General features: G+C 37.8%; 1 protein-coding gene across 1 annotated transcript in view; it reads right to left on the bottom strand.

Moving 5' to 3' along the window:
• LOC139163582 (NACHT, LRR and PYD domains-containing protein 12-like) overlaps window positions 1–12,088 on the bottom strand; it is a 113,488-nt gene that overhangs the window by 57,142 nt on the left and 44,258 nt on the right. The window contains exons 6-7 of the mRNA XM_070744478.1: window positions 3,374–3,544; window positions 85–255 (exon numbers count right to left, since the gene is read on the bottom strand). Coding sequence (XP_070600579.1) covers window positions 85–255; window positions 3,374–3,544 — 342 coding nt within the window. The remainder of the gene's footprint in view (window positions 1–84; window positions 256–3,373; window positions 3,545–12,088) is intronic.

Here is a 12,088-nt window from a genome sequence, read left to right as displayed (position 1 = left end):
TTCACAACAGATACTTTTATGAAATTTAAACAGGTAAAAAGGACCGTTATGGCAATGAAACAAAAATGAAAAAGCATCACTTACTCTAGCATCTCTATTTTACATTGTGGATGTTTCAGGCCCTCACACAGAATTTCCATTGCTCTCTCATCTGGTTTATTAAAGGACAAGCATAACTTCCTCAATCTCTGGTTTTCCCTGAATACCTCTGTAAGAGGCCTCATGGTAGATTCATTGTCGATCTCAAGACCAAGCCTGCAGAGAAGAGTCCCAAATAATTAAATTGTTTTTCAAAGCAAACATGGAAGGCATTTTGTAGGAATTTGAAGGAAATATGATTATTTTTTTGCAACTGAACTGTCCCTCTCATCAGAGGTGGGTTTATCCAACTTTGGACCAATTCACCTGAACTGGTATTGACCCTCTGGTGACATCATGATAACCTCAATGAACCAGTTGGTGTCCTTGGACACCAACATATTTTTTAAAAATATTTTTTGGAATGTTTATTTGTTTGTTTGTTTATTTATCTGAAGATGTGCAGAAACTGAGTCTCCAGCACTGTGTATGCTGTCGCCATCTTGTTTTCTTCTCTTGTTTGGATTTTTTAAAGATTTTTAAATTATTATTATTTTTTATTTTGAGTATGTGCAGAATTTGAGTTTCTGTTGCCATGCATGTGGTTGCTAACTTGTTTTTGGCTTTTTTAATTTTGATTTTTTTTGGCACTCCACATGGGCACTCACGTGGCATGGGAGGAAGCAAACTGGCAGCAAGGTAAGTTAGAACCTCCATAATATTTTTCTGGGATTTTAACAGTCAAACAGGACCATTATGGAAAAGTATCACTTCCTCTAGCATCTCTATTGAACAATGATGGATGTTTGAAGCCATCACTGAGAACCTCCCCATCTCAATAAGAAAATTACAAACAAGAAAAAAATATCTCTGGAGGAAAAACAAAAAAGGACAAGTTTCCAACTTCAAAAGCCAATATAAAAGCATTTGCAATCAAATAAAAGCAGAATGCCTTAACTACTACAGCAAACAAGAGGAAAACCTCCTACGCACCAAATCTAATAGAGCTTTCTACAACTTTGTCAACAATAAACTCAAAGACTCTAGACCAATCCCACCTCTCAAAGGACCCAACAACAAAGAATACCATGATGAGTCATCCAAAGCCAACCTCTTCAACTCTTTCTTTGGCTCTGTCTTTGTTAACAGCAATGGCTCATCCCCCAATTTCATCAATCGCACCTCAAACTCCCTCAACGACTTAACCCAAGTAGACTTCACTGAAGACCAAGTTGAAAAAGCATTATGTGACCTTAAACCTTCTCTATCAGTCGGACCAGATGGTCTATGTGCATACTTCCTAAAAAAGCTCTCTTCTGCCATAGCTGAACCACTAAGCATAATTTTTGAAAAATCCTTCAGAACCAGCACACTTCCTAAGCTATGGTCGAAAGCAATGGTCATCCCCATCTTCAAAAAAGGAGACCCCTCTCTTGTAGATAACTACAGACCAATTTCACTATGCTGCGTCCCATGCAAAGTCATGGAATCAATTATAAACAAATCAATTACTCTCCATTTAGAAACTAATAATTTGCTCTCTAACAAACAATTTGGTTTCAGAAAAAAACTATCCTGCAACCTGCAGCTCCTCCACTGCAAAAATATATGGACAACTCATCTAGATCAAGGGAAATCTACAGATGCAATTTATATTGACTTCTGCAAAGCCTTTGATTCAATGGTCCACGACAAACTACTCCTAAAACTCAAATCCTATGGCATCTCAGGATCCCTCCACAGCTGGATTGCAGCATTCCTGTCAAACAGACAACAAGTGGTCAAAATAGGAAGCACCATATCCACCCCTGTCCCAGTTAAAAGCGGTGTTCCCCAAGGTAGTGTACTGGGACCAACACTCTTCATTTTCTACATCAATGACCTTTGCGATTACATCACAAGCAACTGTGTCCTCTTCGCCGATGATGTAAAACTCTTCAACACCACCGATAACACAACTACTCTCCAAAAAGACCTTGACACTGTTTCTGAGTGGTCTAACACATGGCAACTCCAAATTTCAACTAGCAAATGCTCTATCCTACACATTGGGAAGAAGAATCTGAACTCCAAATACGAACTGAATAATCAAATGATCACAGATAATCCCCACTCAGTTAAAGACCTTGGTATACTAATAACAAAATATTTAAGTGCCAAAGCCCACTGCAACAATATAGCCAAGAAGGCTTCAAGAGTTGTAAACCTAATCCTACGTAGCTTCTGCTCTGGCAATCTCACACTACTTACCAGAGCTTACAAAACTTTTGCCAGACCCATCCTCGAATACAGCTCATCTGTTTGGAACCCATATCGCATCTCAGACATTAACACCCTTGAAAATGTCCAAAGATACTTCACCAGAAGAGCCCTTCACTCCTTCACTCGAAATAGAATACCCTATGAAACTAGACTTTCAATCCTGGGCCTAGAAAGTTTAGAACTAAGATGCCTTAAACAAGATCTAAGTATTGCCCACAAGATCATATGCTGCAACGTCCTGCCTGTCGGCGACTACTTCAACTTCAACCACAACAACACAAGAGCACACAACAGATTTAAACTTAATATTAACCGCTCCAAACTTGATTGTAAAAAATATGACTTCAGTAACTGAGTTGTCGAAGCGTGGAACTCATTACCGGACTCCATAGTGTCATCCCCAAACCCCCCAACACTTTACCCTTAGATTATCTATGGTTGACCTATCCAGATTCCTAAGAGGTCAGTAAGGGGCGAGTACAAGTGCACTAGAGTGCCTTCCGTCCCCTATCCTATTGCTCTCCTATATGTCCTATACCTTTCCTCTATTCCTATATCTCTTCTTCTATTCTTTCATTGATATGTTCTATTCCTATATCTTCTTTTCTATTATTTCTTAGATATATTTTACTATGAGTATCTCCTCTATAACCTTCATCATGTATTTTACTATGTGTATATTGATATATACCCACTAAAACCTTCATTGTGTATTGGACAAAATAAATAAATAAATAAAATAAAAATAACTTCCATTAATATGTCATCTGGGTTCCTGAAGGACAAGCATAATTTTTTCAATCTTTGGTTTTCCCTAATACCTCCGTAAGAGGTCTCATGGTGGATTTCTTTGCTATTTCTCCACAAAGCCTGAAAAGAAGAGTCCAACAAAGTAGAAATATTTTTTGAAAAACAAGCCTAGAGAGCATTTTACAGGAAATATAGAACTGTCTCTACCAGGATACTTTTCCAGAAGATTGCCCATCAAAGGACCATTATGTCGGTCAAACTGAAATGAAAAAGAATCACTTACTCTAGTATCTCTATTGTACATTGTGGATGTTTCAGGCCCTCACACAGAACTTCCATTGCTCTCTCATCTGGGTTCTTGACGGACAAGGATAACTTTTTCAATCTCTGGTTTTCCCTGAATACCTCTGCAAGAGGCCTCATGGTGGATTCATTGGCAATCTCTTCACCAAGTCTGCAGAGAAAAGTCCAACAAAGTAGAAATATTTCTTGAAAAAAAGCATGGAGAGCATATTACTGCAACTGAAAGAAATATGATTATGTATATGCAACTGAACTGCTCCTCCAATGATATTTTCCAGAACATTGCCCGTCAAAGGACTATTACACTGGTCAAACTAAAATGAAAAAGAATCACTTACGTTAGCCTCTCTATTGTACATCGTTGATTTCTGAGCCCTTCACAGAGAATTTCCATTGCTCTAACATCTTGCTTTTTGAAGAACAAGAATAAATCTCTCAAAGTTTGGTTTTCCCTGAATACATCACTAAGATGCCTCATGGAGGATTCATTTTTGATCTCTCCACCAAGCCTGTAGAAAACAGTCCAAAAAATAACATTATTAAAAAAGGAAAAAGAAAATGCAAGTTGTCAGACTATTTGCAGTGTGACTAGCATTAGGAGACAACCCAGGAGGAAAAACACAGCCCACAGAGACTTAGACATTTTACAGTAGTTTATATGTGAAATATATGTGATATGCAAATACCTTACAAGCACTCCACCTTCTTCTTAATTCTTTTTTTATTTTTGTTCCTTTGATGTTATTATCTTTACGGATCTCATTTAACAGAGTTTCAAGTACTAGTATAAAAGGTAGGGGAGATAGTGGGCATCCTTGTCTAACTCCTTTATTTATTTGGAATGTTTTAGTTGTTCCATTGTTGACAATTACTTTGGCTTTCTGAGTGGTGTATGTATTGTCTATTAGTTGTTCAAATTTGGAGTCAAATTTCATTTGCTGTATTAGTCTTTTCATATATTGCCAATTCACGTTGTCGAAAACTTTCTGTGCATCCAGAAAGATCAATGCAGTTTGTTTATCCGGGTGTGCTTCATAGTATTTAATTATATCTAATACAATTCTTGTATTATTCCTAATTTGTCTCGTTGGTACAAAACCATTCTGATCAATGTGTATAGTTTTGTTTAGTATTTTTTTAAATCTTTCAGCTAGTATTGAGGTGAAAATTTTGTAATCTGTGTTTAGGGGAGCAATTGGTCTATAGTCACTGACCTGGTTTGTATTGGCACCTTCTTTCAGTATCATGGTGATATATGTCTCTTTCCATGTTTCAGGTATTTTAGCTTCCAACAATGCTTCATTGTAAACTTCTAATTGTAGTTGTTCTATAGTCTTTCCAAAGTATTTATAATATTCCCCTGGGTAGCCATCCAAACCTGGCGATTTGTTACCTTTCTGTTTTTTAATTGCATTTTGAAGCTCTATTGGAGTGATCTCTCTATTTAACATTTCCCTATCTTCTTCATTAATTTCCATCATGTTATTTTGTAGCAAGTATTTATCTATTTTATTTTATTTTTTCAAATATTTTTTATTAATTTTCATAAAATAGACGAATAGACAGGTGAGTACTCTATTTCCTCCTTCGTAATTTCCTTTAACCATTTATAAATTGTTTCCCAAATTTTTTGAATTTTAGAGCAGGACCACCACATATGGAAGAAAGTTCCTTTTTCTTTATTGCATTTCCAACATACATTTTGTAGTGCTGGGTAAATTTTGGCAAGTCTTGCCGGTGGTAGATACCACCTGTAAAATAGTTTGTAATAGTTTTCTTTATAGGCTGAGGATAGGGTGATTTTAGTTATTGTGTTCCATGTTTTCTCCCATTCTGCTATATGGATTTCCCTTTGTATATTTTTCTCCCAGGCTACCATTGGGTTTTTAATCATCTCTTTTTCTTTCTCCTGTTCTAGTAAAATCTGCTACAGTTTGGTTATCTGTTTTTCCACATTTCCTGTTAAGATCTTGTCCAGAGTTTGGGTGGAATTTGCTATACCTGGTGTTTGTTTATCCTTATTATATCTGGATTTTATTTGTATATATGTCCACTCGTCCAACCTATAGTTTTGTAATTCCAATTCTTGTTGTTTTAAATTCTCCATTTGGGTGTAAGATATCTTTATATTTTATGGTCTTGGTTGGGTCTATCAAATTTGGATATACTATGGCTTCCATAGTAGATAGCCATCTAGGAATTTTGTTGTAAAATTTTCTTTTAGTCTCATACCAGGTTTTAAGGAGAGATTTTCTTATCATGTGTTTATTAAAGGCAGTTTGTTTTTGTTTATCGTCTCTCCATAAATAGGCGTGCCACCCCATCTGTAGATCATGGCCCTCAAGTACCAGTATTCTTTTATTAGTGAGATTAATCCACTCTTTTAGCCATGTTAGGCATGCTGCAGTGTAATACTGTTTCAAATCAGGGAGTCCTAATCCTCCTCTATTTTTGGTGTCTTGGAGGTATCTGAATTGAATTCTAGGTTTTTTATTTTGCCAAATGAATTTTGAAAAAGTTTTATTAATTTCTTTAAAAAAATTGTTCAATATTAATAGGGGCATTTTGAAAAAGGTAGAGGAATTTGGGTAAAATGTCCATTTTTATCACAGCGATTCTACCTAACATGGATAGTTGTAAATCCTTCCATTTTTCTAAGTTTTTGTTAGTTTCTTGTATGAGTTTGTTATAGTTATCTTTTTTGAGAGATGAAATTTTATTTGATAATATTAGTCCTAAATATTTAATTTTTTTTGTAGTTTGTAGATTTGTAATTTCTTCCAATTTTTAAATTTGCTTTGTAGTCATATTTTTTGTCATAAGCATCGTTTTTTGCTTATTAATTTTTAGTCCTGAGAGTTCCCCACAAATTTCTATTTCTCTGATTAGTTCTGGGCCAGAACTTATAGGATCTTCTAAGAAAAGTACAATATCATCTGCATATTTCCATCTTTTATTATGATTTTTAGTCCCTTTCCAGGTCACAACTAATGGGTTATGATCCACCCAAATATTTGTATCTATTTCGACTATTTCAATGTCTTGTAGCATTTCACTACTTGCCCATATCATATCTATCCTCGAATAAGATCCATGTGGCACTGAGTAGAATGTGTATTACTCTTTTTTTGGGTGTGTTAGCCTTCATAAGTCTGTAAAATTTAATTCTTCTACCATATCTTTAAATGTGTTAGGCAGCATAGTTCTATTTGTATTTTTATTTTTAGCTTTCCTATGGTCTTTATTTTTATCTATAATTCCATTATAATCTCCTATTATGCAAGTATTTTTGTTCTCTAAAGTTAGTATTTTGTCATGTAGTTTCTTATAAAATCCTTTTTGTTTTTTGTTTGGGTCATATATATTTATTAAATTTATTTTTCTTTCATTTAATTTGATTTCCGTAATCAAAAATCTTCCTTTCAGGTCTGAATAGGTTTCTTTTGCTGTTATTTCTTTTTTTATATATGTTGCTACTCCTTTCTTTTTTTTTGTTTCCTAATGATGTATATAATACCCCCAATTTTGGGTTCTCTAGGTATTTTTTTTTCTGTTTCTTTTATATGTGTCTCCTGGAGACATATAATATCTGCATTTTCTTTAATTAATTTTATATATAATTTTTCTTCTTTTCTCTGAAGAATTTAATCCTTTAATATTTATCAAAATTAATTTAACTTCTTTATCCATTTGTTTAGTTGTTGTTTCTTTTAGTTGTTTTCCTTCTTTTTATTTTTACTTGTTAGCTTTTGCTGCTGTCTGCATTCCAGTCCTTACTCCCTCCTCTTTCTGAACTTGGTCTTCCACTTCTTTGAATCTTTCCTTCCTCTTCCTTTTCTTCCTGCCTATCCTGTTGGCTCCTTCATTCTAATCTATCCTCACTTTCTGTCTCCGTTATTTCCTCTATGCCTTGTAGTTGTTCATTTATTTCATGTGCTCTTTCTAAGGTATCTACCTTAATCTTCCTTCCCTCCCAGGTTATTACCATTCCTTCTGGAATGATCCATTTAAAGTTTAAGTGTTTTTTATTTAGAGTAGCTGCCAAAAATTTGTAATCATTCCTTTGATCCCTAACTCTTCTAGGTACCTGCTTGAGTATGTTAATATCCCTTCCTTTGTACGACCAAATCTTCCCTCTTGTGGCCATAAAAATGCTATCCCTTATCTTTTTTCTTGCAAATCTGACGTGTATTTCCCTGGGCAGATGGTGGTGCCAGGCATAATTTGTCTGTATCCTATAGGCTACATCAATTTCATTTTTAACTTCATTTTTATCTTTTTGGAGTATTTCTCCTATCAACTCCGCTATTCTATCTTCTATATCTTCCTCATTTCTGTAATGTTTTGGAACCTTAGGAAATACGATGCCCTGTCCATTTCCAGAATAATTGATACTCAAGATCTTTATGAGATTTGGTTGTTTTTTGTTCTACTTTTTCTATTTTTTTCTCATTGCATTCTGTCTTGAGTTCTACTGTTTTGATTTGATCTTCATGTTTCTTATATCCCCTCTCATCAATTCCGTACTAGTATTTAGCTTTAAGATATCGGATTTTAACTCAGCATGATTCTGCATCATCATTTCCTGTAATTTAACCATCATTTCTTGTACCGTATTTAGTGTTAAATTCATAGTTTGTAGCAATGTTTTCTGTTTTCCCTGCTTTCTCTAGTGTAAATAGATCTTCAATAGATCTTTGGCTTGCTGGGGATGAATCCCCAGTTGCCCCTGTTACATGCTATTTTTTGCCCCCTTTTATAGTCATTGTGGTTGACATTTTGTTCAATATTTTGTTTTGCTTTTCTAATATATCAAGTTTTGATGAGGACAGATTTAAGTACATAGTTTAGAGAAGAGAAAGTGACTGGGAGAGAGAGATCAGTGGCTGATGGTGCAAAATTGAAGGATGGCATCTTGGAAGGGAAAAAACTGTTGAGAAGTGCAGAGTAGTGCAGACTGAAAGAAGAGGACAGGACCAGCTAGAGATTAAAAGCATCAGCAAATGTGGTCTCTGGGCATTTAAGTTAAAAGTTCAGAAAATAGTCATTTTCATAATATTCTGTAACACATTTGTAAAGTTAAAATATATAATATAATAATATCAGATAAAATCCCTTTAGATTATTTTACTTGGACTTGATTGGTTACATATAGATAAATAGATAAATATGCATGCTCTTATTTGTAAAACTTGATAAAGGAAAACTAGTACTATTAATGTTATAAATTTATAACTTTGTATTATAAATATAGAAAAGAAAAAAATAGCTTAACAAAATATTAACTGGATAACAGGCCCTTGCATAGATTTTTATGCATGATTATTCAGAAATTTGTATTTGATACTAAATTAAATCTGTGTTTGCATTTTAACTTAAATTAAAACAATAGGAATATTACAGACTTTCCTACTCCTAACGGTTCAATGTTCAGATTTATTATATATATTGTATTTATATAGAGAGAAATATTTATATAAATATATAGATTAACCCTAGAAAAGGTATAGTGAGAACTATACTGTCATAGTTAAATACATACTTACATACATACAATATACGGTAGGGTAGAACAAGTTTTAAAAAATCTTTAAGATGGCAAACATGACAACAACAATTACAAAAGTGAGAGGGAAATCAACATCAACAATAGCCTCCCCATCAGAACAAAGATCAATAAAAAGCATGTTGGGAGGAGAGAAAGCTGGGTCCACTACAAATTTGCAGAGTGTACAATCACCGCTAACCTTGATACAAGAAACAATGATGAAAATGCAAGAAACAATAACTAGAAAACATGAAGCGATTTAAAAATGAAATGGGAGAGGTGAACAGTGACCTTTGCAAATTCAATAACAAAATAGGAACAATTCAAGAGATTATAGCAAAAAATGAACAAAAAATTAAAATGGTAGAAGCCAGAGCAGAGCAGACAGAAAAAAAGTAGAAGCCACAGGCAATAAATGAATAGCAGATAACAGAGATTTCGAGCAGGCAATTACAAGCCTTGAAATTGAGAAGTCAGCATTCTTTCTTAGGTTTTAAAACAGAAGATCTCCCAGAGCTTATTGAAGAACTATTAGTAGATACACTGAATAAAAGCAAATAAGAAATTATAAAGAAACTAAAGATACAAGGAGAGTTGGGGAAGCAGTTAATTAATACAGGAATGGTTCAATTGGCACCGATTAAAGTTGAAAGCGGCAGCTAAAACCTGTGCTGTCTTCAATGGATTGTTGGATTACTTTTGGATTTGGACTTTGGATATAAAGGATTTAAAAATTTAAAGTTTCAAACTTTCTCCTGGAAAATAACTATAAAGCAACTTGCATTTGTGGTGGTGCCATCTACTGGGGAACTGGCTGAGGTGATAATACCTGCCCGGCTAGAATCTGTTGTTCTAGCCTGACCTTGGAAAAAAGAACTAGCTGGAATGTTAATTTTATTATTTATTTATTATTTAGATTTGTATGCTGCCCCTCTCCGCGGACTCAGGGCGGCTCACAACAAGGCATAAACAAATCGTAACAAATCCAAATAAATTTAAATATTTAAAAAAGTTTAAAAAGAACCCCAATATACTAACAAGCACACACACAAACATACCATACATAAATTGTACATGCCCGGGGGAGATGTTTCAGTTCCCCCATGCCTGACGACAGAGGTGGGTTTTAAGAGCTTTACAGAAGGCAGGGAGAGTAGGGGCAGTTCTAATCTCCGGGGGGAGTTGGTTCCAGAGAGTCGGGGCCACCACAGAGAAGGCTCTTCCCCTGGGGCCCGCCAACAGACATTGTTTAATTGACGGGACCCGGAGAAGGCCCACTCTGTGGGACCTAATCGGTCGCTGGGATTCGTGCGGCAGGAGGCGGTCTCAGAGGTATTCTGGTCCAATGCCATGAAGGGCTTTAAAGATCATAACCAACACTTTGAATTGTGACCGGAAATTGATCGGCAACCAATGCAGACTGCGGAGTGATGGCGAAACATGGGCATACCTAGGTAAGCCCATGACTGCTCTCGCAGCTGCATTCTGCATGATCTGAAGTTTCCGAACACTTTTCAAAGGTAGCCCCATGTAGAGAGCATTACAGTAGTCGAACCTCGAGGTGATGAGGGCTTGAGTGACTGTGAACAATGAGTCCCGGTCCAGATAGGGCCGCAACTGGTGCACCAGGCGAACCTGGGCAAACGCCCCCCTCGCCAAAGCTGAAAGATGGTTCTCTAATGTAAGCTGTGGATCAAGGAGGACATCCAAGTTGTGGACCATCTCTGAGGGGGTCAGTAATTCCCCCCCAGGGTAATGGATGGACAGATGGAATTGTCCTTGGGAAGCAGGACCCACAGCCACTCCATTTTATCCGGGTTGAGTTTGAGTCTGTTGACACCCATCCAGGTCCCAGCCTCCAGACACCGGCACATCACTTCCGCTGCTTCATTGACTGGACATGGGGTGGAGATGTAAAGCTGGGTATCATCAGCGTACTGATGATACCTCACCCCATGCCCTCGGATGATCTCACCCAGCGGTTTCATGTAGATATTAAATTGCAGGGGAGAGAGGACCGACCCCTGAGGCACCCCACAAGGGAGAGACCTCGGAGTCGACCTCTGACCCCCCACTAACACCGACTGCGACCGGCCAGAGAGGTAGGAGGAGAACCACTGAAGAACAGTGCCCCCACTCCCAACCCCTCCAGCCGGTGCAGAAGGATACCATGGTCGATGGTATCGAAAGCCGCTGAGAGGTCAAGGAGCACCAGGACAGAGGATAAACCCCTGTCCCGGGCCCGCCAGAGATCATCCATCAATGCGACCAAAGCAGTTTCCGTGCTGTAACCGGGTCTGAAACCCGACTGCTGGGGACCTAGATAATCGGCTTCTTCCAAGGACCATTGGAGCTGGAGCGCCACCACCTTCTCAACAACCTTCCCCATAAAGGGAAGGTTGGAGACTGGGCGATAGTTATTAAGTATGGCTGGGTCCAGGGAGGGCTTCTTGAGGAGGGGGCACACAAGCGCTTCTTTATAGAGAGTTGGAAAAACTCCCCTCCCCAAGGAAGCGTTGGTAATCTCCTGGACCCAGCTCCGTGTCACCTCCCTGCTGGCCGAGACCAACCAGAAGGGACACGGATCCAGTAAGCAGGTGGCGGAACTCACAGATCCAATGGCCTTGTCCACTTTATCAGGTGTCACCAGATCAAACTCTTCCCAGACAGGTGGACAAGTACGTGCCCCAGTCACCTCGACTGACTCGTTGTCAGTCGACTCTGTTTCCCAATTGGAGTCGAGATCGGCCGGATCTGAGTGATTTTATCAGCGAAAAACGTGTTAAAATCCTCGGCACTGCTCTGCAAGGGCTCCCCAACTCCCCCCTGATTAAGAAGGGAGCGGGTCACCCTAAACAGAGCGGCCGGGCGGGATTCCGCTGATGCAATCAAGGCGGCATGGTACGCACATCTTGCCGCCTTGAGCGCCACTTTGTAAGTCTTAATAAAAGCTCTTACAAGTGTTCGATCAGATTCAGACCTACTCTTCCTCCATCGCTTCTCTAGATGTCTCTTCTGGCATTTCAACTCCCGGAGCTCCTCGTTGAACCATGGAGCTCTACGGGGTCTAGCGCAACCCGCAATTTCTGGAGCAATGAGTCCACATAGGCAAAGCCTCTCCCTGGCTATAATAGCCACTCCTCCCCC

The sequence above is a fragment of the Erythrolamprus reginae genome, chromosome 1, assembly GCF_031021105.1.
Source record: "Erythrolamprus reginae isolate rEryReg1 chromosome 1, rEryReg1.hap1, whole genome shotgun sequence".
Classification (NCBI taxonomy): Eukaryota; Metazoa; Chordata; class Lepidosauria; order Squamata; family Dipsadidae; genus Erythrolamprus; species Erythrolamprus reginae.
The sequence above is the reverse complement of the archived record's forward strand: the minus strand, read 5'-3'. Positions and strand labels throughout refer to the sequence as shown.